Source organism: Diorhabda carinulata, chromosome 1 (genome assembly GCF_026250575.1).
Source record: "Diorhabda carinulata isolate Delta chromosome 1, icDioCari1.1, whole genome shotgun sequence".
NCBI lineage: Eukaryota > Metazoa > Arthropoda > Insecta > Coleoptera > Chrysomelidae > Diorhabda > Diorhabda carinulata.
Genome location: NC_079460.1, coordinates 12366618 through 12392873, shown reverse-complemented (window position 1 = coordinate 12392873; position 26256 = coordinate 12366618). Strand labels below are relative to the sequence as shown.

Here is a 26256-nt window from a genome sequence, read left to right as displayed (position 1 = left end):
CTTATTCTTAAATCGATAGCGGAGTCTTCAACTGTTCTTATGTCATGTCTGGTTTATGTCCGTCATTCAGGAGGTTGAGTTTGTACTTTTCCAATAGGTTTTCAATTTTTTTGGTAGGCGTTGTAATCTCCTGCTATTAACTGAGAAGCTGGGATTTGATCTGGTAGCTCAGAAATTTTACATTACACCAAAAAGGTCATTATGTGTTTCTTTCATACGACGACTGTTTCATTACTTGCCATTAGATGGATTGGTTTGAATCTATTGTATTTTTGATATAGGTCGCTACTCCCCAGTTGGCTATTCTTAAGTTTTCTTGATTTTTAGCAAAACAACTGTAATTTTTGAAATTATAGATTTTGTTGTTTTCAAAGTTTATTTCTTGAAGACAAATTAGCATGGATTTATATTTGTAAATCATTAATTGTAGGATTTATAGGTAGGTATAGGACCTATTTATATTCCACTGAATTAAAGAAGTGAAATTAAACAAGATTAGTAGGTTTCCATTGAAGTATCGATATTCCGTTTGGTTTGGTATTCGGAGTTCATCTATTTGAGAATTTTGATCCAATTTGAATGCATCTGACCTTGATTCTTCTATCTAAGAGGGTCTGAGAATTAGTGTGACTTAATATTTTTCCTAAAAACATTTCCGATTTCGTATTGTTTGAATTTCTTCTCTATAGTTTTTGATATTGTGAATGTAAGAGGATGTTATAGGTAACCGGGAAAATTCTGCTGAAGTTCATTCATTCTGTAGTTTGGTTGATTCAGTTTATCCTCTTTCGACTATTGGTGCGCTGTCTTCACTTTTTCGAAGCAATTAAGTATCTTCACTTTTTCGAAACAATTAAGTAATTACTTGAATATTCAATTTGTGGTTTGGAATTTTTTTTTCGCTGTTTGGGTATTTGATCCCGTGAAATGTTTCATACACTCTTGGGTTGATTATCTGCTGGATTTTTTAGTGACAATATAGTTGTTAGGTTGAATTAATTGTACTATTTGAACAATTTTTTGTTTGATCTTATGTGATTAAGAACTAATTAGGATGTTCAGTAGAGATACAAAGATTTTTCAAAACTTAGAACATGGTAAAATGCTGGATCTGAGATGCCTATTCTCAGGAAGGTTAGGGGTGACAGGGAATTAACTCCTAGCTCTTTTGGTTCCGATTAAAGAATTGAGTGGGAGAAAGACATTGGATAAGATTAATCTTTGACTAGGAGTTACTAGTCGATACACCTATAGAATTTGTTGCTTAATTTGAGTTTTACCGTGATTGTTAATTAATTTTCATTTGCCAAATATATACATATTCTATTGTATAGCTTTGAGCAAAAATGCATTTTTAATTGTATTATTCAATTAAGAGGTTGTATTTTTAGTAGGCGTACACTCGTTTTGAGATATATTGTCATCAAATTTTGAATATATTCAAATTCACTCTAATACGGATCTGGCAAAATATTTACTTTCTAATGTCAGGTATCTAATTAAGATTTAATTTTAGTTGAATTCTTGATTGTCTATTTATTGATGTTTGGTTTCAACTACTTATTTCACTTATTGTATCGGAAAGCATTACTGTAGAATACAACGGGTCGCTATATCTTTAAAGTAATGAAAATATCAGTAGAAGCAAAATTGTATATATTAGCTTTGTTCACAGGTCAAATTCTGAATCAGTTAAGAACTGATCTTTTGCACAAAATTGTTAGCGGGAGGGGAGGGGGTTAAAGTCAACGACTTGCGAACGACAATTTTGAAAGTGCGCATGCAATCGGTCCTAAACTGATTCGGAATCAGACCCGCGAACAAAGTTATTATATATACTGTTCTATTAATTGAACAAACGTAACTTGTATATGTATATCATAGAGTAATTTTGAAATGTGAAGCTCTTTTCTGTAAACAGGTTGTAAAACACTGTTTTTTATATCTCTCGAATCACTTTTTGATATCCCATCTTTACACTAAGGCTGAGGCCGCACTACGATTTTTTTCAACAAGCGGTTAATCGCTACAACCGCGAAACCGCTTGAGACGCACACACCACGATAAAAAATCGCGAAACGACCCGCAGTTTGAAGATGGATTTCAAGGTAGCAGTATGTGTTGTTGCTCTGATAATAAGAAATAGAAAAAGAAGACGTCAATGCAAATTTCGAAAATATTGGATCCATTCACTTACTGGGCGTAGATTTGAAAAAGGTTTCTTTCATAAGAAGTATCAAAGCTTAAGAGACCATCCTGATAAATTTTTTAATTACTAAAGGATGTCAGTAGCCAGCTTCGATAAGACTTTACAAATTGTGCGTCCGTACATCACCTTCATGAATACAAAATTTCGCAAATGTATTTCACCAGAGAAGCGCCTGTCTGTTACTTTGAGGTAAGTGAGAAAAATAGACATTTCTAATGTACTTTAGCTATTTTTATTATTAAAAAAAACAACAAAATTATTGTTCCTGAAATTGCGACAGATAATTGGCAACTGAAATTTCTTGTTCATTAATTTGTACATATTGTGGCTGGCTAAGTTCTTGAAAGGAATTCACGGGTGCTTGTGATGTTGGTGGGTCAGAAGTAAGCCGCAAATAGATAGTTTGTGTTGTAGGTCCTTCAACAATCTGTGCACATGTCTGTTGCCCAGTCGATATTATCTCTTGTTGGATGATCTGTGGCTTTTTTCTTGCTGAAGAAATAGCCGGCACCGGTGTTGAAATTGGTGACTGTATCGGTAAGGTTGGAGATGGAGAAGGGGAATATGTATATGATTGCGGAGATGGCGTTGGCGTTGATGACATATGTGATCTTCATCTCTTTGTTACTGAATGTGCGGCGGCACTGATGTTGAAGCTGGCGATTCTATCAGCATGATTGGAGATGGAGAAGGGGAATATGTGTGATATGATTGCGGAGACGGCGTAGGCGTAAATGACATATGTGATTTTGATCCTGAATAATAAATTGGTGTTTCGGATGGACAGAAAGATTTGGCTTTCTGCAAAATATTCATAATTTCTATCTTAGCAAAATGTTTTTGATCATCATTAAGTTTGCGTAACATTGGTACAATCATTTGTGAAAAGTTTATGCCTTCATCGTATTCGCACGTATTCTGATGTGTATTTAAAAAATTTAATAATTTTTGTTCATAATCATCATTATTATTTTGATTTTTGGAAGACTTCTTAGAGGACGTGGTCCGATTATTATTCGTAGGCTGAAGATTTTCGATTTCGTTAACATTAGGATCATCTTGTGAAGGAGATGGAATATTGCCGCTCGTTTCCCTTTTTTGTAAAGATGGTAACAAAAATAACAGAGAATCAAAATGAACATATTTCTTCTTTTTTATAGCACCTTGACCAGATTTCCCACGTTGCATAGCTAATTCTTTAGCAAAGCAGTCGCGCATATTCTTCCATTTCTTTTGTATTGTACTGCCTGTAATAAAAATGAAACATATTAACAGATTTTTTTTTCAGGTATCTTGCTAGTGGAAACAGTATGAAGTCGCTGTATTTTGAATATTTGATTGGTACAACAACACTAAGTGGAATAATTGAACACACATGCAAGTGTTTGTGGATATGTTTGCAACCTACATATATGCCTGAAAAAACCGAAGAAGATTGGATAAATATAGCAAAACTTTTTTTTGAAAGAACATATTTTCCTAATTGCCTTGGTTCCTTAGATGGAAAACATGTACGAATAGAAAGGCCAGAAAATACTGGATCAGAAGCTTTCAATTATAAAAAATTTTATTCTTTAATACTATTAGCTATTGTTGATGCGGACTTTTGCTTTTCTGCTATAGATGTTGGAGCATATGGATCGAATAGTGACTCAAGCGTATTCAAAAACTCGAATTTTGGCAAAAGATTTTTGAACAATCAAATGCATTTACCAGTATCTGCAATATTACCTAACTTTCCCACTTTCAGAACACTTAATGAGGCCTTATCCAAATAAAAATTTATCCATAAAAGAAAGAGTTTATTACTATAGATTATCCTATGCCAGAAAGATTGTCGAATGTGCATTTGGAATTATGGCAAATAAATGGCGTATTATGCACAGACCGTTAGACGTAAAATTGGATTTTTGCGACCGCATTATTAAAGCTTGTTGCATATTGCACAACTTTGTAAGACAACATGATGGCAAACAGCTTAGTGACTCTTCTCAGTCGCTTTCGATCTTAAGAGTTCGACAACAGTTTGAGTTCTTAAATATTTATATACATATACATATAATCTTGAAATAAATAAACACTAATAAAATAAACTGCACTTCCACGATGATTTTTTGAGATTAACTTTCATATTCTGGTTCAACAGACTCGTTGGATGACATGGTTGAAATTGCGCGCCAACGCTCTGCTCTGCAAGACGGTCTACCGAATACTGACCAAAAAACCGCCCGCGTTTACGCCAGTGCGTGCGCGTCAACCAAGTTCTATAGATTAGAAATTTTGCCGCCGTTTTTACCTGCGAGCATTTTGTAGCAAATCACGGTTTTAAAATCAGTCGCGGGAAAAAACCGCAGGTGCGGCCGCTTGTATTAGTTTTCTAGAAGCACAAATTCACGCGATTAAAAACCACAGCAGTTTAACCGTAGTGCGGTCTAGGCCCAAATTCTCCCATTTTTTATTTGGGATTAGATGATTTCTGTTGAATAAAGATAGGATACTGAATTAACTGTTACATAATTAAAGTGACTTTTAAATTTGGTCTCTGATGATGGCAACTTTGTTAACGAAACGCGCGTCAGACAGTGTTATTGTATATGATTGTGGAGTGATAGTAAGGTGTTCAATATGAAGATCACCTAAGCTACTTTTTACCTGTTTGTAAGCCATTACATGTGTACTATAAGGATTGTCTGAAAGTTTTCAACCTCGACATGAAAATTTTTACGAAAATTTCACGAACAACAGCTGCAAGTATCGATATCATCAAAAAAGTTCACTATATACGGACTGAAGAATTATGCACGCCAAAGTTATCCGCGCGTTCGGTGCCACGTTTGCTCACTTTGGACCTAAAACGCATTCGAATTAATATTTTCTAGGCCCCTAATTAACACGATTTCAGCGAAATGAGTCGGTTTACAACTGTAAATGAAACCTGCATCCACCACTAAACTCGTGAAATGGAAAAAATAGTCAATACAGTGGATTGCCAAAGAGCGAACCTGTTCTGAAAAAGATAAAGATGATTTCAGCGACCGGAAAAGTGATGGAAACCGTTTTTTTTTTGGATAGTCATGAGATTGTGTTCATCTACTATTTTTAAAAAGGTGAAAAAATTATAGAATAGTATTACACATTATTTAAAGTAAAGGGAGAAATTGCTAAAAAGAAAGTGCTTTTCATCAGGACAATTCACCATTTTACATTTTTTTCCTAACCTTCACTTACAAGAGATATATTTTCATCAGACGAGGAGGTTATCGCATCTTTAAGTGCCTGTTTTGAGGAGAAAGACAGCAATTATTATAGGGTTATAAACTTAAAGTATTGCTGGAATATGTGTATAAATTTCAAAAGAGACTATTGTAATGTTTTTCTCATTTTATTTATATGATTTATCTTCGTGGGGTGAATTAATAAATACTTTCTCTTACGTTCTTAATTTATTTATACACTTAACTAACTTATAATAATTCACTTATCACTAACACTCAACTAAATTAATTTATTTGAATTCTTCGATTACTTTCTATTTCGGTCTGTTCACTACGACTATTAATTATAAACTGCGTCAAACTTCTTACATATCCCAAAAAAATTCTAAAAACACTTAGAAAGTAAAGAATCAAAACAAATGAATAAATAAATCTTCCTAGAAATTATTCAAAAGAAACAATGTAAATGAACCTCTTGCTATTATGAAAATTGATATAAAAAGGAAACATCAAAGACGCGTTTGCCGAATTTTAGAATTCCTCCTATTTTAATCGCACATCAAAGAATTCCATAATAGCCGGACAAGGACCCATTTCGCAAACTTGTTCGTAGCACTATGTTTAGAATTAAAATTGATTATGAAAAAAAGACAACCCTCGTAGTTATATGGATCCAGACGAAGTCAATGTAAATATTAATTTCATAATCGCAAAACTTTCAAAAAAATGCAAAAAATCGCTTTTTTCTACAGTCGCTCGGAAAATGACTAATTAGTATATAGAAATGAAATCGTAACATCGACAAATGCCGAGGATTGTAAGTTTACGCTCTATAGCAAAAAAACGAACCTATTCCGCTCGCTTATTCTATCAAGTTTGATGGTGATGGGATTAGCCATGACCACGAAAAATAACAAATGGTCGTCAAATTACGAGATATACCAAATCATGCAGTTTATCAACCATCATAATCGGCTTTTTTATTATTTCTCACAGCTTAAAAGAAATTGAAGACCAAATCTCAGAAGTCATTACTATCGTTGATATATCGAGTACGCCTCTACCTCGAGCAACGGCGAATCAAATATTGACAGGGGAGGGAGGTCAGTCACAATAAAGAGAAAGCATTCAAATACACCTATCCCGCGATTTACAGGGTAGATACGTTCCTGAGAAAAACGTGTAAATTGAAAATTAAAAATTTTCAAGTCAAAACCGTGTAAATCGAAAAGTTTGCAGAAAATGCATAATTTTGCAATTTAACAGTTGTGATTTTTTTCAATATTTTTAGGTGTACACAGAAATAAAAATAAAATTCATTGACAGGTTAAAATATGTAATATATTACGGAAACACTGTTTTTTTATTTAATTAAAATACATTAAACAGATTACTCACTCACTCAAATACAATTTTCCGTAGATAAAACTTTAATTTTATGCAGAAATACAGACACAGTGTGCGTGTGCAGCAAGTCCGCACACAAGCTCGGGATTCCCCGTGAGATGTGTGCACGTGTTGAATCACAGTAGCATTTAGTAGAGTGCGATAAAAACAAAAAAAAACTTATTTGGAAAACTGTGAAAAAGCGAAAACTTGTAAAACAAGTACCGTGTAAATCGAGGGATAGGTGTAGTTAAATTGAAATTGGTAATTAAATACATAATAAACCAGACAAAACCAATACATCAATTTACTCAATGTTAAAAACGACAATATACACGACGATATCAATGAATATCAGAAACTTTTTGCTCATTTAAAACGGCAGAATTAATTCTTGAATGAAGCGCATTAGAATTATCTTGAAAACAATGTTCTAATATTCTTAAAAACCTTTATTGAAAAATTATTCCAGATCTACATATGTTAATTGCTTAAAAATTACTCCAATATGCAATTTTATTACTGCAAGTGCAACATGACTCCATGGTTGTATTCCACTAGGCACTCACGACAATCACGACCACGACCTTTCCTGTTCCACTTAATCCAGAGCGTTATAGTCGTAAACCTAAGTGGATAGATAAGGCGTTTTGAGCGTTGGGATAAATATTAAGAAATGTGAAAACAAAAGAAAAAAAAAGCGAAAGCTTTAAGAAGATATGTTATAATTTGTAAGTGATTGAATTTTTTAGGGGAGTGCTCAACTATTTACATACATTTACAGATTATTTCAGGTGCCGTGAATGCTTAGTGGAACGTATACCATATAGTACGTGATACTGCATCTAAAATTATATTTTCCAAGCAAAAACCCTCTGCACACTCATATTAATATTTTTTTCGATAACTTTGCAGACTTTTAATCTCAGAAATACAGCTAACATGAAATATTTTGACAACTGAGACAAACACTAGGTTTTAATATAAAACTAGATATTTTGTATGTATCTACTACGATATACCCGGAACATTTTTATGAAAAACCAACATATGTAGTTGAACTCAGTCGAGACGTTTTGAATCGATGAGAAATTCATTCCGTCCCGAGACAGCGAGCCGATCTCGAACGCCTACATCTCAGCGGAGCTAAGCTGCCCCCAGAGATTCGGTACGCGTGACTTAATTGGGTTTTCTGTTTTGTATATATTTTTGTATCTATTCTTTTGTTGATATATCAAATCACTCAAAAGTCGTATGACTAACAAAGAAAAACACAGTTTTTTGCTAAAAATCGATTTGATTCATCAATATAATCTCCTTCAAGAGTAATACAATCATTCCAACGCTTCCCTAACTAACCCGTGCTTGAAGAAGGTTTTGTCTTTTGTCTCAAAATAGTCTTCGGTTTTTAAGATCACCGAATAGCAAGTAGTCACTAGGGGATCAGATCTGGACTATACGATGGATAAGGAAGCAATTAGAAATGTATTTCGTTCAATTTCACCATCGTTGCCATAGACTTGTGAATCGGTGCATTGTCTTGGTTGAACAGTGGTTTTTTCTTCGACATATGTTTTTTCTTGATTTTTGTATTCAAACGATTCAATAACTCTATGTACCTAGTAATCGCTTGTGATTACTAGCATTCACCATCATCGGTGTCTGTACGACCACGTTTAAATTCAGGAAGCCAATAACAAAAGATAATTTTCGATGAAGCAGAGTCCGGATAACACTTTTGATGCCATTGCTGAGTTTGTACAGTATTTTTTTCATTAAGAAGCAATGATAAATTAACTCACTTTTTTCTTACTAATCGAAATGTCATGAAATTCTACACTCTATTGAAAGAATGTACTTTATAAACGTCATATGGATTTGACAATGGCAGCGTCATCTGTGAGTCAGTCACAAAACTTATATATATAGTAAGTTTAAGTAGTTATCCATCACCATCCTCGACGACCCTAAGACTAGCGCCCACAACATTTTTTCCGTTCGATTATCTAGTATATAAAAGCTATAAAATTTAATGATAGAAATAAAAATAGTACTAACGATATAAATTGAAATCGAGGGAAAATGTGTAACCCCAACTAATTCCAAATATATGATACAAACTAAATAATACGATTGACTCACATGAAGTCTATCTTAAGTTTAGCTTAATATTAGTGCAATTAGAAGAAGTAAATAGTTCCCATTGCTTTAATCATATCAGCTCTCCTCTTTTCATTTTTTTTAGGGCTTTTCTTGTATCTATGATGTCATTATAATGAATCTTCTGAGTCAGCCTCCGCTCAATGTTTAGTAGTGCCAGTGATGAAAGTTTATCATGTCGAGTTATTGGCCGTATTCTCCACACTTTGTCTCGTGTAGTTAATAGCAGTAGCGCATAATACTATTCTCAGGGTAATTTCAATGTTAGTTACCTAAGAATCAAAGTGACTCACAAACTTGATTTTCTAAATAAGAGGGATACTTGATTTGATTTTTTCAGTGTTTTTCATCAAAAATGATTTAATTTAAACACACTTCTACTACGACATACTCAATAAGTATTCCGCTAGTTTTATAATTTCTGTATGTGCCCGTTCTTTTAATACCTCTAAAAATCCGAACCTTTCAAGGAGCTCAGTATATTTTTCACCACTTCGCTGCAATGTATCTAATATTATAATAACTGCATTCAATCGAAAGTTGTCAGATCCTATAAAAAATGTCACTGCTGGGTACACCATATTCCCCAGAATGTTTATATTTATTTCTTTTACGTTGAGTAATAATCCTGTACTCTTTCTTACATTTGCTTCTCTCTGTCCTTTCTAATCTTTCGTAATTGTTTCTGCTTTCTTGAAAAAAGCCCACAAAAAGGATCATAGTTAGTTATTATCTTCCCAAGATTTGTCGTTTTATACTGCAGTTTTTTACTTACTTTGTTAAATATTTTACCTCATAATATTGCGATGAATGTGGTATCAAGAGAATTTTGCTTTTCTTTTAAAGCATTTGCTCATTCTATCACTGTAATTAGTAATTTTATGTGAACTGAAAATAATGTCCTTTCGATTTCCATTTACAACTCGGCATGCGTCATGCTGTAAAAGGAAATGCTCCCTTAGAATTATCTACCTAGGTGTGTCGAGGCTCTGTAAAAATGGTAAATTTCCTGCAGCAGCCCAAAAATGAAACTGATTCCGTAAACTATTCTACAGCTCAATGGCCTACTAAATTAAGAGAATGCGCAGTACACGGTACATATTTAATCCGCGTTTGGGTCGAATATAATCCGCCTTCCGTTATTAAAAAACAATTACATGAAAGGAAGCTATTGTTTGGTATCCTTTATGATTTAGTGGATTCATTGATCCATGTATGTTGATAAACGATATTGGAATCTAATTATACAAGAACTTATTACTCGGATGGATGAACCAGAAACGATCTTGAAATGAATTTTACAATTAAAACTTATTTATGTATATAAGATAACATATTCTTAGAATGTTGCAACCTTCTGTTTGCGTGTATATATTTTTATATAATTTCTAGAAGAATAGAATATATAACTTTTAGAGTGTTACAGTGAATTATCCACATGAAACGTGTTCGCGAAATGGGTCCCTAGGCCCTATCCAGCCACAATGAAATTTTGAAATTCGGTGAAGGCGCATATTTTTTTATAAAGGGCGGAATTAGTTTGATCTCAAGTTTTTATAGCAAGCGGTTTATTTACATTGTTTGTTTTAAATAATTTTTAGCAAGGTCCATTTATTTATGTTCTAGACGTTGGGAGAATTCGATTTAGGATATATAAATAAGTTTAAATTTCTTGATATATTAATGCTTATAAATGTCCTTAATTTTAGGTCTCTTCTGTTTATAAATTTTGATAAAGACTGAAGTTAAGACGAAACGTCAATATGATAAATACTGTTATCATGTGGATATAGTAACATTCCCTACCTAATATCCTGTATGACTTGTTCTAATGTTATGATTATTATTATAATTTGCTAATTGTTGTGAAAGTAGATATGGTAAGGAAATAAACATTTTGATGTTTAGTTTGTGCTTTGTTCTTTAATTGATTATAATATTTATTTATCCTTCTCTTGAATATATTTATTCATCATATTTTTAGGATAATTATTTTATCTTAATGTTGCTTTTTCAGTAGTTTTGCTTCTAAATTCAGAATCTGATAGTCGGATAGATCTATTAGCCAAACTTATTATCACTGATCTTTATCAATATACATGGATCAATGAATCCGCTAGATCATAAAGCATACCAAACAATAGCTTCTTTTCATGTAATTGTTTTTTAATAATGGAAGGCGGATTATATTCAACCCAAAAGCGGGAATTTACTAACTCGCCCATTAAACTAAACCTTTTACATAAAATTTCTCAAAAAGCTGATTACACATCTCCGGTTTCTAAGAAGAACGCTGACGTCAGATTGATTGATTCAGGTCTTTCTAATTTTATTCTCAGTAGTGTACTTTTAGATCTATACCAGTAAAAAAACGCATTTTACTAAAAATAGTTTTATTAAGCATTAACCTGATTATCCCAAGAAATTTGAGGTAAATTTATCTAAATAATGACAGCATAAGGACACTTGTGCTAAATAAATTCATAACGCAAAAAGTTATGAAAGTAGTTCAAATGAATTTTTCTACATATATTTAAAATACTTGAAGATAATTGAAATAATTCATAAAAGATGATTTTCTTTTTAAAATAATACAATTTCTTGTAAATGCACTCAAGCTTATTATTAAAATTCAAGGTAATACATTAAACACTATGGAAAATACCATGGCAACGTTTTCAACTATAAATCAACCACAATATTCACATTTTTTCAGAAGTTAAAATTTTCTTGCGTCTCTTGTTGAGAAGGGGGTTGTTGGAATTTTCCAATGTTTTAATTTGTACTTGGTCATAGTCTACTCTCATGGTTGCTAGCGAACGGGTCATTTCTTCTTGCACTTCTGGCCAAATTTCCACACTTTCTTTCAACATTTTATTTGTATGTAATGGAGTTTGGGGAACCGCAGTGTATTGCTGAAAAACAAGGATTTATTAATTTCAAGAGTAGTGTCAAGCAAAAACTGTTTTCATGTTATAGCCTAAATCTACGACTGTGATATATAATGATTCATTGTTGCTATTATTTGTATTTCACATTATCTAATTAAACAGATGTTTCAAAATTCAGGAGGTGATCCCTCCTATGAAATTAAGATGGGTCTTCCCTATAACAAAATTTTCTCAACCCACCCCTTTCCGAGATCCATAAAAATTAAGTATTTTTCTAAAATTTCAGTAATGCCTGAAACTTAAAATTCTGCAATAGCTGCAAAGAAAAAAATAAACACTATAATTTATAAATTAAGTGGATTCATAATAAATGCTGGAAATTAAAATTGTGGTAGTAATCACCAATCGAAGTTTGTAGGTTGTTATTTTTGCGTTATATGTGTATTGTAACATGTATACAAACGCTGAAATGGCCGACATACATTTTGTGTATGGTATGGCAAATGGCACTTCTCGAAAAGCTAAGATGTCTTTATGTTTAATAATATCGCAACGAATGACTCATTATTCCGTATTTGCAAGTGTTCACAAACGCTTATCCGAAACTGAAATGTTAAAAAGTAATTTAACCAACACTAGTCGTTTCTGTATAGTTAGAAATGTAATGGTAGAACAAGCAATTGATGTACACCCGGAAACAAGCACTAGAAAAATTGCTATCAGCCATTCATCTGTGTGGTGAGTTCTAAAAAAGCAGCAGTTACATCCTTACCACATCCAATGGGTTATAGCTCTATTACCTAGAGATTTTCCTCCAAGAGTTAGACTTTGTGAATTTCAGAAGTTTACAGCATTACTCACATTTTAGAAAAAAATAAAAACTCAATTTTAGTCACCATCTTACAAGGGTGATATCTCGGAAAAGGATGGGCCGAGGAAATTTTGTTATAGGAAAGATCCATCTTAACTGATTACAAGCACCTCCTGAATTTTGTTGCATGAATTTAGAAACACTCTGTATATATGAAAATTTTTTCAGCAATAATACAATATGACTACATCATATACCATAAATATGTAGTTCCAAAAGTAAGGCATTTGCTTAACAACTCTGTTCTAGATCACTTCATAGCAAAATGATAAACCCAAAAGTTCCTATCAAAAATCCATTTCATTGGTCTATATCACTGCTAATTACACAAACTCTTTGACAAGTTACATTGAATAAATAGCAATACATTTTTTCATAATTTAGTAACTTATAAATACAACAAAAATGTTACACAACATGTGAATGTACACAGACAAATATAAATACTTGTTGCGAATAAAACGTCTAATAACTGATAACAAAATTACGCAGATATACAGTCATAATTTAAAATACGTGCACTTAATTCAGTAACAGAACTGTTACTCTAAAAGTATAATTTATCAACTTTGATTTTCTGTTAATGCGATAGCCTTACATCAAGAATGGCTATATTTTAATAACAATTATTTAGAAAAACAATGATGTTTGTAGGACATTATCAATATAACGCCCAGTTGTCTTACTACGTCAAATAAACACAAGTGAAGATCGGATACCATCAGCAATAGACCACAAACCATTACTCCGACAGACCTGTGCATATGCCTTCTAACAACAAATCCGATATTACGTTGATCTACATGGTGGCATCTTATCCTTTGACGGCAGTGATGCAAAGACTCTAATGCTAGGGGATTCTTATCCCTTATCTCATTTTGTTATCACAGCCAGCTCTAAATATGGTCATTATTTTGCTAAAAAAATCAAGGTTAAAAAATTATTACTTCCGATATCACTGAGGATATAAACACGTCTGTTATTTTCTTCCTCTAATATCAGATATTTTGAGCACCCCAAAATAGTTCCAGCAATTGAACAGGTTGCTGGTGAAATTTCAATGAATTTTGGTATCAGCAGAATGGTGCATCACACAATTTCAGTACTAAAGTTTCAAATGAGTTTAATGGAAAGGGATTATTTGGATTGAAATAAGTACAATTCTAAAGTTACTAGTTTCGCACCTTAAAAATTGATTTCATGTTACTGGGATTCTAATTTCAGCTGACTCACTCTTATCTTGTTATATCAATGAACAATTTCTCTTTTTTTTTGTAAGAGCATAATTAAACCAATCATATAGAAATATTTATCCTTATTAGTTAATCATAAAAAAGACTAATATTAACTGGTCTGAACAGAGTGGAAGTATCATTAGTTTATCTTACAAATCACTATCGTTTACAACAAATTAAATAATACAAAATATAATTAATAGCAATACAACTTAAGTAGGAATTGTAAAGTTCATGACTTATGTAAACTTACTGCAATCCATCTATTGCTCATAACTTGATCTATGGTCATTCTCTTAGAGGGATCAACATTTAGCATCCCACTGATAAGGTCTTTAGCATCTTGGCTAACATTCTGCCATTCTGGATTGGGAAAAGTATACTGTCCCATTCGAATTCGTTTTTTCATTCCTGGTGAAATTGCCAGTCCGTGATTGCTGTAGAAAGGAGGAAATCCACATAACCTGGAAAATAACTTTTAATGATAAACAATATTTTTCAAGTGACTACCTACCGTAGAGATACAAGGTGTTTCTGTATTCGACCGACAACGCTCTACCATAGAGAGATCTCAATAAATGATTCATATCGATATAGGAATACGAACCCTTACGAAGCCTAGTTGCTCAAATATAGGGTGTTCAAAATTTTAAATCAAAATCAAAAATTTGCCATAAATCAAGAACGCTTTTAATTTTTTTTTTCAAATTAAGTGACCAATATGCTAATAAAGTAATATTTTGACATGAACAAACTTTGGAAAAATTTAACCAGTGGGGCGCTGTCAGGGTTAGTTGTCACTTTTATCCCCCTATTTTTTACGCCACGGGAGCAAATTGTTTTTAAATTTTGTTTTAAATTGCTTGATTATTTTTAGTTACAAAACTAATAACCTTTTATGGAACTAAAACGAACGGTGTTGTATAAAATTTTCTCACTTGCAAAAGTCTGCAACCATGTAAGTAATTTATAAATTAATTAATTATTCATTTAATTTCGAATAATGATTAAGAGTAAGTAGTTCAAAACAAATAAAAATTATTCATAATCTCAATTTAAAAAAAAAAATATTACAATGATAACAAAATTGGCAATGAAAATAAAAATAATAATAGCACAAATTAAATTTAAACAACACTTTATTACAACAATAACAAAATTGACAAAGTTACAGTCAAACTGTTGGCCGCTTATTTCAATACACTTATTAAACCGTTTTGTCATTGAAACATTAAACATTATTAAAAATTAAATGAATAATTAATTAATTTGTAAATTACTTACGTGCTTGCAGACTTTTGTTTAGAGGCAAATTTCTACATCATTTTAGCTCCATAAAAGGTGATTTTTTTAACTAAAAATAATCAGGTAATTTAAAACAAAATTAAGAAAAATTGCTCCAGTGGCCTAAAAAATTGGGGGATAAAATTCACAACTTACGCTGATAGCGCGCCACTAGTTAAATTTTTCCAAAGTTTGTTTATGTCAAATTATTACTTTATTAAGGAACATATTGGTCACCAAATTTGAAAACAAAATTTAAAGGCGTTCTTGATTTATGGCAAATTTTTAATTATGATTTAAAATTTTGAACACCCTATATCTCAGCAACTCGTTCCCGTTATGGTTCGTATTCCTATATCAAAATGAATCATTTATTGAAATCTCTCTATGGTAGAACGTTGTCTATCGAATATAGAACCACCCTGTATAACAGAGATTTAGTAGGCATGCTATAGATGCCCATGCAAGTGGGAATGTTCGGCATTAGAAAAAGAGAGGAAATTATTTATATATCCCAGTCTTTTTCTAGATAGGCATATCTAACATCAAATGTTCAATAATCTTCAAGTTACTGTTTTATGTTCATTGAATAAGTCTGATATTCATTTACAGACGGATAAGTTAGGTATGCTTTTTTACCGTTGAATTTGAGTCACATATACACAGTACGCAAAGAATAAGTTGTTTTGTGTGCTTTGAACACCTTCGTGCTTGTGGAAATCGACATCTGGGCAGGTACCAGGTGAGAGAGTTAATTAAAACTAAAGGTTGTTGTGTGACCGATTTTTTTACACAGTTTGTAGAATATTATTTGAAGTCGTATCCAAATTGTCAGACACTTATTATGGACTGGAACTTTTGTCAGACGCTTTATAGCTCCACAAAAGAAAATCAGAATTATATGACACTCAAGCAATTCAATAGGTTCAGACATAGGACTAGACGGGCTTGAGTTTGATACTACATCTGAATACAGAATTATTCTGTTGACTTGGGGTAGATGTTGTACATGTTAACAAAATTACTTGGTATGCTTGATGTCAACACAACTGATGTATATTCAACAAGACTTAATGATTTTTTTGTTTTTCTGGAATAATGAAATAATACTTTTTTAAAAAAGCAATCTAATTTTTTCGATAGTAACCATATCATACAAATCATCCAGTAAAACTTCATCTTTGAATTCTAGGTTATGGATTATTCGCTGTTTTGAAGCGATTTTGTACTTTTTAAATATTTATTAGGTAAAAAACTTTTGTTAATTTGTTAACTACTATACTGTATATTATATGTTGTATGCAAAGGGCACAGATATAGAAGATTCAAACAGATTATGTGTTTGAGAATGGACATCTCATTCACTCGGAAAAGTATGCATTCTGCTTTTACGCTAGCGGAATAATTTTTATATTTAGAGTATGTTTGTCACTACAATTTGTCTAATAGATGGAATACAACTTTGAGATAGTTACTTTGATAACATATTTGAAAATCAGACATCTAAAAATAAGTAAGTTCATTGATTTTTTTGTGAAGCTTTGAAGAGTCTGACAGAAGTTCTAGTCCATAATAAGTGTCTGACAATTTGGATACGAGTAGACGAGATAAATATTCTACAAACTATGTATAAAAATCGGCCATACAACCTCAAGTTAAACAAACCTTATTTTAAATAAATTTTCTCAACTGGTACCTACCCAGGTGTCACAAGGTGAGCTTCACAAGCACGCAGGTATTCGAAGCACATGAAACTCTACTGAGAACAAAGGTTTCAGAACAAAGGTATGTGAGAATAAGTTATGTATTATCGCTTCTGGGATCTTGATGAATGACATTCAATACTAAAAGAATTTTTCCATTAAAATCTGTGAATTCTGAAAATAGTACGTTCAATTGAACAATCTCTTCAGCTTTATAAAATAAGTATAAATTGAAAAAATAACAAAAAATAAAACATCATGATTGGTAATTGCACCAAAAATACATTGTCTTGGATAATCAATTGACTTTTTTCGTCTATATGTTTATGTAATCAATTCCATTTCATTGGTATAGCATGTTCCACTAAATAATGTGCTTTATAACGTTTTTCATAGTATCTATTAATTCAAAAGATGATATATATTCCACACGAATGGATAATTCGTGCGGAATATGTATATATGTATTTTATGTTTTGAGTAACGTCTAATAAGCCTCGATAAAGATCAAAAAAAGTATCGAGACGTTGACAATTTAAAAACTCTTAGACAGTTTTATTTTGAATCCTCAACCCGTACTACCATTCGTACCAAGAAGGACAATAACATCAAAAATAGCTAATTAACTTTTGATAATATATTTCATAGTAATAACTTTACTGAAGAGACCACAAAACTTAATTTTATAAAATTTCACGAACATAGACTTTGCACTATATAGAATGGCTAAGTTTTCCATGTTAGCACAATGATAATTACTTTCAATGTGTCAAGTATTAGTAAGTTATATGTAATTTTATACTATTTATAAAATTGTTTAATCACCTATTACTATAAAGAAATGAAATTGTCATCTGTTAAAATCAATAATATCATGAATTCATTTACAATTAATAATTTTCCTTATTTTCTTAATCTAATCATTAGAGTAGTTTTTTTAGTTCCCACGATATATGCAACTAATGTTATTAAATACTTACAATATGTACATAATTACACCTAATGACCATATATCACAGCTTTTATCATATTTTTCAGGTCCTAATACTTCAGGAGCTACAAAATATGGAAAAATGAATACAATTGGGTAACTAAAAGAAAAATAACATACCAACATAATAAGGTGTATAGCATGGAGTCTGAAGTGTGTCCTTGGTTAAAGTTTCTTTAGCGAATCCAAAGTCAGTAAGTTTAAGTACACCAAAAGCCCCTTTCTTTGAATAAAGTAAGTTTTCAGGTTTCAAATCTCTGTGAGCTATATTATTATCATGTAGATACTTGACAGCTATACATATTTCATGCATAACTTGGGCGGCCTCTGTCAAAAAATAGTAATTCACTAAATACTTGGTTTATCACTATTAAACTATTTTACGAAGTGTGTGAAACAATACGGGTTCATATATATATATATATATATATATATATATATATAGGGGAAGTCGGGACAAAGCGGCCACTAGGGGCAAAGTTGCTTTTAATAATTTTTCCTATTTCCCAGCGACATCTATGAGCAGTATGCCATGCAACGGTTCTCTTTAGCGTCCTAAACTAACCAGTATGTAGTCAGCAGTCGTCAAGTGAATATGTTTGTTTATTTGACCTTTCAAAGTTTCTTAGCACGTGATTGTAATATTTAGATGTAAGTTCGTAAGCATTTTAGCCTAATCTAAAATTAATTTTCTAAATATTTTATTTTCGTATACGGCATAATGTATTGTATATTAAAGTTAACCTTGGGGGCAAAGTGATTTTTTAGTTGTGGGGTGGCCATAACTTTGCCGCATAGAATCAAAAATATTTTAGTTTATAAATTGTTTCTTCTCACCATTGTTTAACAATAGTGAGAAACTGTAAGCGCAAAACGCAGCAGCATGCTTGGTCGGAAGAAAGTATGACAGCGGCTATACAGGATGTCAGAAATAATATTTTGAGTAGAAAAAAAGTTGCAACTCAATATGGGTTTCCTTTGACAACACTTCGGGAAAGAATCAATTCAAATAAGGATCCCCACAAAGCCTAAAAAAGATATTAGGCCGATTTAAACCATTTTTTTTGTAATGAACAAGAGAAAGAACTTTCACATGGAGAGTAGGCTTTTTGAGCTCGGAACTAGAGAACTAACGACACCTTTTATTCCAGTTCGCCGAAAAAAATAAAATCCCTCATAATTTTAACCAGGAAAAAGGTCTTGCTGGGCGTGACTGGATCTACCACTTTTTAAAAAGAAATAAAAATATTCCTCTGAGATTGACAGAATACACTTCAATAGCAAGAGCCTTTTCTTTTAATAAATATAATACACAATCATTTTTTAAGCTATTGGGGGGATTACTTGAAATACATTAATCTTCACCCAGTAGGATATTTAACTGCGACGAAACAGGGGTTTCAACGTTTCCCAATAAGCCCTCCCGAATCTTTTCATATAAAGGGAAAAACAAGGGTGGCTTATCTTCGGATGAAAGAGGAATATTAACCACTGCTATAACAATATATTAAGTCGGAGAACTTTTTGATAATGCTTTTAAACGTGTTGCAACTGCAGAACATGCCATTAATGGCTTTAAAGCTGGAATTTATCCCTATAACCCCGATATTTTGCCAGAAAGTTTATTTGAACGTTACAGAGAAACCACCAATTGAAGAACGTTCAGAAACTTCTCAAGAGATTAATACTTTGTACTTTATATGTTTATTTTGTTATTAAGAAGCTTATAGGTTATGTTCCTTATTAAAATTTGACAATAACTTTTGTGTTTTGCGTATTGAATTTGTCATTTACTCCGCCCCAACCTATGTGCCACTTTGTCCCACATATGGGGTAAAGTGGATAATTAAGTCAAAAGATTTTTTTTATCTTTATTTCCGAATTGTTTACCTAGAAAAGCCAAAATATATTTCAAAACTGTTACTTGTTTATCAAGTAAGCATTATGTGCAACTGAATAGAATTTTCTTTTGTTTAGACATGATTTGGAGCAGATTTCTGCTATGGTGGCCACTTTGCCCCGACTTCCCCTATATATATATATATATATATATATATATATATATATATATATATATATATATATATATAAAACTTCTTGATTTAAGGTCTCTTCTATTCTTCTATTACATACGACGATCGATATTTCTCATATTGTATTCGAATATGTATAAAATAATATAATTTCTACTTACAATAATTAATTAAGATTTTCGGTGGTTTTCAATCGTATTAATGTAAAAATCCTAATTAATTATTGTAAGTAGAAATATGCTCGGAAAATATATTAAAGTTAGTCCACTTTGGTGTCTCGTTGCCACGTTTCCAATAGAAACCGCTCATAATATATATATATATATATATATATATATATATATATATATATATATATATATATATATATATGTATATATATATATATATATATATACATATTCATATCTACCAGGTGGATAGTATTTGCCGACATTAATTGATTTTTAAAACAGGTGAAAATATTGACATTTTCACCTTGATTTTAGGTCTATTTTGATAAAAAATTCGTTTAAAATAACAGGAAACAATTGACGTGTCGATCTATTTCGGTTTTAAGAAATAGGTTCAAGGGAGGAAGTAGTATCACGGTACCATTGAAAGTTCCGTCATAGCGGAATCAAAAAATTTTTATTCAAATAAATAGAACATAAGTATAGGAATAAATTAAGCGGTATGGGTGAATTCCTATTGTCGAAACGATGTAAAATAAAAATGATAAAATTTTTTTTATGTTCTCGACAGTAAATTTTATTGGATTTTAGAAAAAAATCACGCAAACCACTTTTTCTTGCCGGAAGGGTCTGGGATACCTATTTTAAGTGTGTGATGAGGCTAAAATTTCTCAATCATTTTTTTTTTATTTTTTTCATTTTTATGTAATTTTTATAAAATATCTTGGTATGCGCACTCAAAACCTGCATTTCATCTTGAAGTGCATAAACTATATTAGCATCTACTCCAAAATGTACGATGTTCAATACATTTATTTTGGAGTAGATTTTTTCGGCAGGTTTTGAGCGCACCTACCGAGATATTTTTAAAAATTACATAAAAATGAATAAAATAAAAGAATTTCCGGCATGATAGAGAAGTTTTAGACCTCATCACACACCTCAAATATGTATGCCAGAAAAAGTGGTTTGCGTGATTTTTTTCTAAAAGTCAATAAAATCTACTGTCGAATACATAAAAAAAATAATATCCGCTATGACGGTAAAACATTTTTCCATTTTTTTAATAATTTTTTTTTTACATTGTTTCGGCAATAGGACTCCACGCATACCGAGCTTAATTTATTCCTATATTAATGTTCTATTTATTTGAATGAAAATTTTTTGATTCCGCTATAACGAACTTTCAGTGTTACCAGCTCCCCGCCTATGTGCCAGTATTTGATAGAGATTCCTTATCATAATGCTCACAAAGATGTAGCACTAAATTAGTTTAACCCGTAACAAGTTATAATAACCATCTAAAACTATTTACAGTGATCCTAGCTTGTTATAGTTTCTAAAACCTTTCATAGACGTAATAACTTGCACTGTCTATATCGATAATAATGACATTGAATAGGCTATTTATTTTTTAAATAAAACAACTTATCATATAAATACTGCACATATTATTTCAAGTTGTTTATACCAAAATAGTATAATTTTTAATATTAAAATGGTAAATAATCAAATCAGTTCCCCCACCGGCCAAGTTTTGTTCTGTTAATTGTAGATAGAATATAAACATTGAAACATTTACAATCAAAAATATACTGAATCTTCATAAAACGTTGAAATAAACAATTCTATGTGATAAGGGGTAAGATTATACGATGAGATTTGTTTTATAATAGTAAGGTTGTGAATTAATATTAAATCACTCATTGATAGAATAATAATTCATTACATTGATAGCATAAAAAGCTTTGTCAAATATGATTTACTACTATTTGAATTGAAACAAAATGTAAACTGTCATCAAGACATACTACAAATAATACTTTTTACTCTAATCTAGTACTGATTTTGGATGTAATCTTGAATAAAACCTGCTTTATTTACAATAAGGAAGGAATATAGCAAACCAGTAAACATATCAATAATCTTCAAGCTTTCATCAATAGGCAATATTTATTGTATAATTATCTTCAACTTTTTACTTCTAAGACTATTTATATGTTTTTCGTGATGAATCTTGATTTTAGGAATCTTCTGATAGAACATCAGTTTAAAATAACATGTAAAAATTAACGTTTCCATATATGTCGCTCTTTAACAAAATATGACTTGAAGTTGATAGTTTATGTAGTTATATTTATGAATATATCACCACCTACAACATATCTAAATAAAATCTGTTTTTACCAAAATAATAAATTTTTTCTTGGTTGTTCATTTCAATATATATATATATATATATATATATATATATATATATATATATATATATATATATATATACATATATATATATAGGTCTACTAATTAATATAATCATGCAAATCGTCAATTTAAACTGATTTTCTATGAAAAAAGTTCTAAAACTAATACGATTCTTTACGAAAAACATTAACAGTTTTTATACCAAAGTAAAATCAAGTTGAATCAATATTTCATATTCTTTCCTCAAAAAATATATCATTGTTGCATATGTATTTTAGATCTAGTTGTCAACTAAAAACTTAGATTCTGATAGTGTAAAGAATTAATGTCGTCTCTAGTAGAATTCCTAGAAGTAATCTACCCAATTCAAGTCATTGAAAAAACTAGAAATCATTAGAATACTTTTCTCTGAAAAGATATTGTCAAAAAATTTTTACTACAATCTTTCCTGGAAAACAAAAAATATTTATAATATTTGCTTGCAATTTATTAGCCAGGCGGTTGAAAAACAGTACAGACAATCCCGTAGTCGAGATTTAGTTAAAATTAATATTAATAAGTAGTTAGTACAGTTGTTCGAATAAATGAGAGACTTTTTTTATAATAAATACATTACAACACACTAAAATGACATAGGTATTTTCAAATAAAATATAATTGGTAAGTAACTTAATTTAAACCCTAAAGAATTTTTTAGGGTACATTTTGATTACAGATTTTTTTCAAAAACAATGTTAACTAAAATTATTAATTAATGGTTTTTCATATATATGTCATTTGAAATTAGTTTATTAATAATAAATAATAATAAGTAATAATCAAGTATTTTTTATTTCTTTTGACGACAATTGAAGAAAATTAAATATAGTATTAGAAATTTTTATATATGTATTGTATAATCCAAGCAACTCCTTTGGCAAAAGTAAAAGCTACATAATAAAGCATAAGCCTTAAATAAAAGTACAGGGGATATTGCAATCAGATGAGTCATCATGAATATTGATTATTACTCTGTTAAAATATTTTCAGTATCTGACAGGGAATACATACTTGATTTTTCAAACATGCATTGTATTTTTAGAAACTAACATAAATTCAATGTAATTTGCTTTGAAGCGTCATATGTCCAATGGTTCCAGTTTTCAGCATTATGTTTCATTGCTTTCAAATAGTAGCCCCATTTGTTTTCAACATCATTGTATTCTATGCTTGAAGCTTAGGGTTTAATTTAGATACATCTAAATTGTAGAAAGTTGGAGGAAGTAAATTTCATAACAAAAATTATTGCAATTTGTTAAGCAATTATGGGAAAATAATGTGATAGGTTATTAAAAGAGCTTGCAATAACTTCCTATCACAATACTCATAAGTTATACACCATTGAAAACATTTTAACTGAAATGAGATAAAAAATTAGTAATTTCCAATATACTTCATGTAGATTCAGGTCATTAAGTAAACCTTGTTTATTAAAAATAAATTAATAAGATATGAAAATATAGGACAATTAGAAAGCATAATTGCTTGATATTGAGAACATAGTAATTTTCAGCTTGCAACTTCATTTGATATGGTTTTCGATGATAGCTCATATTTGAGAAGAAATTGCTCAGCCATACACAGCAATATAGTTTAATTATTTTTGAGATGTTTCAGAAATGTTCAAATATTTTGATAATTCAGATGAATTTTCATACATATATGAATCAAATCACAATAAGCATTACATGACTCCAATTAATTTTTCTGTAGTAAACTTTTAAACTCAAGCCTCGCTTCAATTCAATGTATAATTATGTATTCAATGTAAAATACAATTAACTTTTGTGGCATATAAGTCACTAACACCTGTCACAGGCTTGCTCAAATTGAGATAAATTCTATCTAATGTGATTATATAAATAGTAATTTTCCCATATATCAGAACTCACTTCAAGTAGATGTCTACTACCTAGTACACAATTGCTAAATATGTATTCAATTCAAAATTCTAATATGCCTTTTGTTGTTGTTTCAAGGCATTTAACACTAAAAGAACTTTGGCTTAATTTCTGCTAGTGCAAACTGTTAATATGTTATTAATGCATCAAAAATAACCAATTGAAATCAATTCACACTAAAATCTGGAAATTATTCAATGGCTGAACTTTTATAGACCGAAAGAACGCTATAACTAATTTACAGCAAGCTTGTAATGGGCTCAATAGCTGTTAACATTAATACATACCAACAAAAATGTTATGAACTTTTTGTGTTATAGTGATTGCAGGTACATATGGTGTTAGCTGAAATTGAAAGATTAATAAAGAAATAGTTTTACCCAAATTTTACAAACAGGAAATTGGTTACATTGAATAAGTAGTTTACATCACAAACACACAGAGTTTCAAATAAGTAAAATGCTAAAGACCTGTTAAAACATTTTAGTATAGAGAATATTCCAGTGAGTACATAAATAAAATCTTTGATACAAACAATTACTCCAAGTTCACTGTTATTAACAGTAGTAAACATTTTTGTAAAAAGTTCATGACCATAACTACATACCTCTTTCAGTAAAAGCACCATCTGTCCGATCTTGAATTCTTTGGAAAAGCTCTCCTCCTTCCATACTGAAGAAATTTTAATTATAAATATAATATAATATTGTATTTTAATATTTACCATTCCATTACTACAAGCAAACATGTGCTGTTATTATACTTATTTTCATAAACATCAATAATGTTAACAATATGACGACAGCCACTAGCTCTCCAATGTAAGTCAACTTCTCTTTTTGCTTTTACACTATCAACTAAAATCTGGAATTAAAATCAAGTCTGTAATAGTTATAGTAACTGATCATAGATTATAGGAAATTTTTTATAAAAATATGCAACATACTTTCAACACATGTTTAGTTGAAAAAAATACATTGTATAATTAAAATAAATATTGTGCAATATTGATATGTACAATTTAAATTTTTAAAAAAATATTAATGTTAAAATAACACAAATCTAAGGTGATTGGAAATAAGTTCAATCAACTTTTGAACAAATTAATATTATTTACTTACCTTCAATGCATATTTTTCTTTCGATTTTTTACAGAAACATTCTACAACTTTTCCATTTATTCCTAACCCAAGCACTTGTTTAGTAATTTCATAATCATCTGTTATTGGTGTACGTTTGGGAATACGTATAACTTTTGTGTCTTTACTCATGATAATTGGAAGCTTTTTTTATATTCAATAATCTAAAATAACTATTATATTCAGGTTTGTATTGCACAAGTTGGCCAATACTATTAGTTTGATAAAATATATATTTAACATATAAATAGTTTCAGATATTTAATTTCACCCTAAAATTAATTGCCTGTTTATAAAATCCAAAATTTACCTTAACTGATAAGTAGTCATACACCTGAAATACTTGACGTACTGTTTATCTCTCGTTCAATTTGCTAAAATATTTAACCTGAAATTATTGCAGATCCATTCAATAGCTTGTATGAAAATGAGAATATACAAAAAGTTATACAATAATTTTTTATTGTTCCCAAATATTCACAATAACTTTTCACAAAAATATCATCCCTTATTACATTTTCTATGGGTTACTCTTAGAGCAATAGCACTAAGCAAGAGTAACTTAATGTCAATAGTTAAAAGATAAAAAAAGCATTCTATTGTAAATCAAATTGATGAAATACCATTAACTTTTTATGATCCTTGTCTGATACAGCTTATAAACAGTAAAAGTGAGTGATAAAACTGAATCAGAAACTATCACAGATTGGAGAATGATTTATTTTTGTGGTGGTACTTATCACCATAGAATAACCTTTACATTTGGTATATAGTACTATCTTCATATATATCATATGTCATAAGATAAATCGTATTTTAGA

The 26256-nt window shown here is 30.6% G+C and overlaps 2 protein-coding genes across 3 annotated transcripts; one reads left to right on the top strand and one right to left on the bottom strand.

Moving 5' to 3' along the window:
• The first annotated feature begins 2208 nt into the window (after positions 1–2208).
• On the top strand, positions 2209–4307 carry LOC130898870 (uncharacterized). Its single transcript, XM_057808452.1, has 2 exons — positions 2209–2398; positions 3498–4307. The coding sequence occupies exons 1-2, from the start codon at positions 2283–2285 to the stop codon at positions 3985–3987; spliced, it is 606 nt and encodes a 201-aa protein (XP_057664435.1). The 5' UTR covers positions 2209–2282; the 3' UTR covers positions 3988–4307.
• A 7039-nt stretch (positions 4308–11346) lies between these two features.
• Positions 11347–26116, bottom strand: LOC130898840 (MAP kinase-activated protein kinase 2). 2 transcript variants are annotated; one of them, XM_057808391.1, is made up of 8 exons: positions 25746–26116; positions 25418–25599; positions 25021–25160; positions 24904–24968; positions 18066–18272; positions 17935–18010; positions 14221–14431; positions 11347–11885 (listed from the first exon to the last, which is right to left on the bottom strand). In XM_057808391.1, the coding sequence occupies exons 2-8, from the start codon at positions 25565–25567 to the stop codon at positions 11673–11675; spliced, it is 1062 nt and encodes a 353-aa protein (XP_057664374.1). In that variant the 5' UTR covers positions 25568–25599; positions 25746–26116; the 3' UTR covers positions 11347–11672. The 2 variants fall into 2 exon arrangements, with proteins under 2 accessions (XP_057664374.1, XP_057664384.1); XM_057808401.1 differs by having other exon boundaries at positions 25418–25608; positions 25746–26028.
• Positions 26117–26256: the final 140 nt, after the last annotated feature.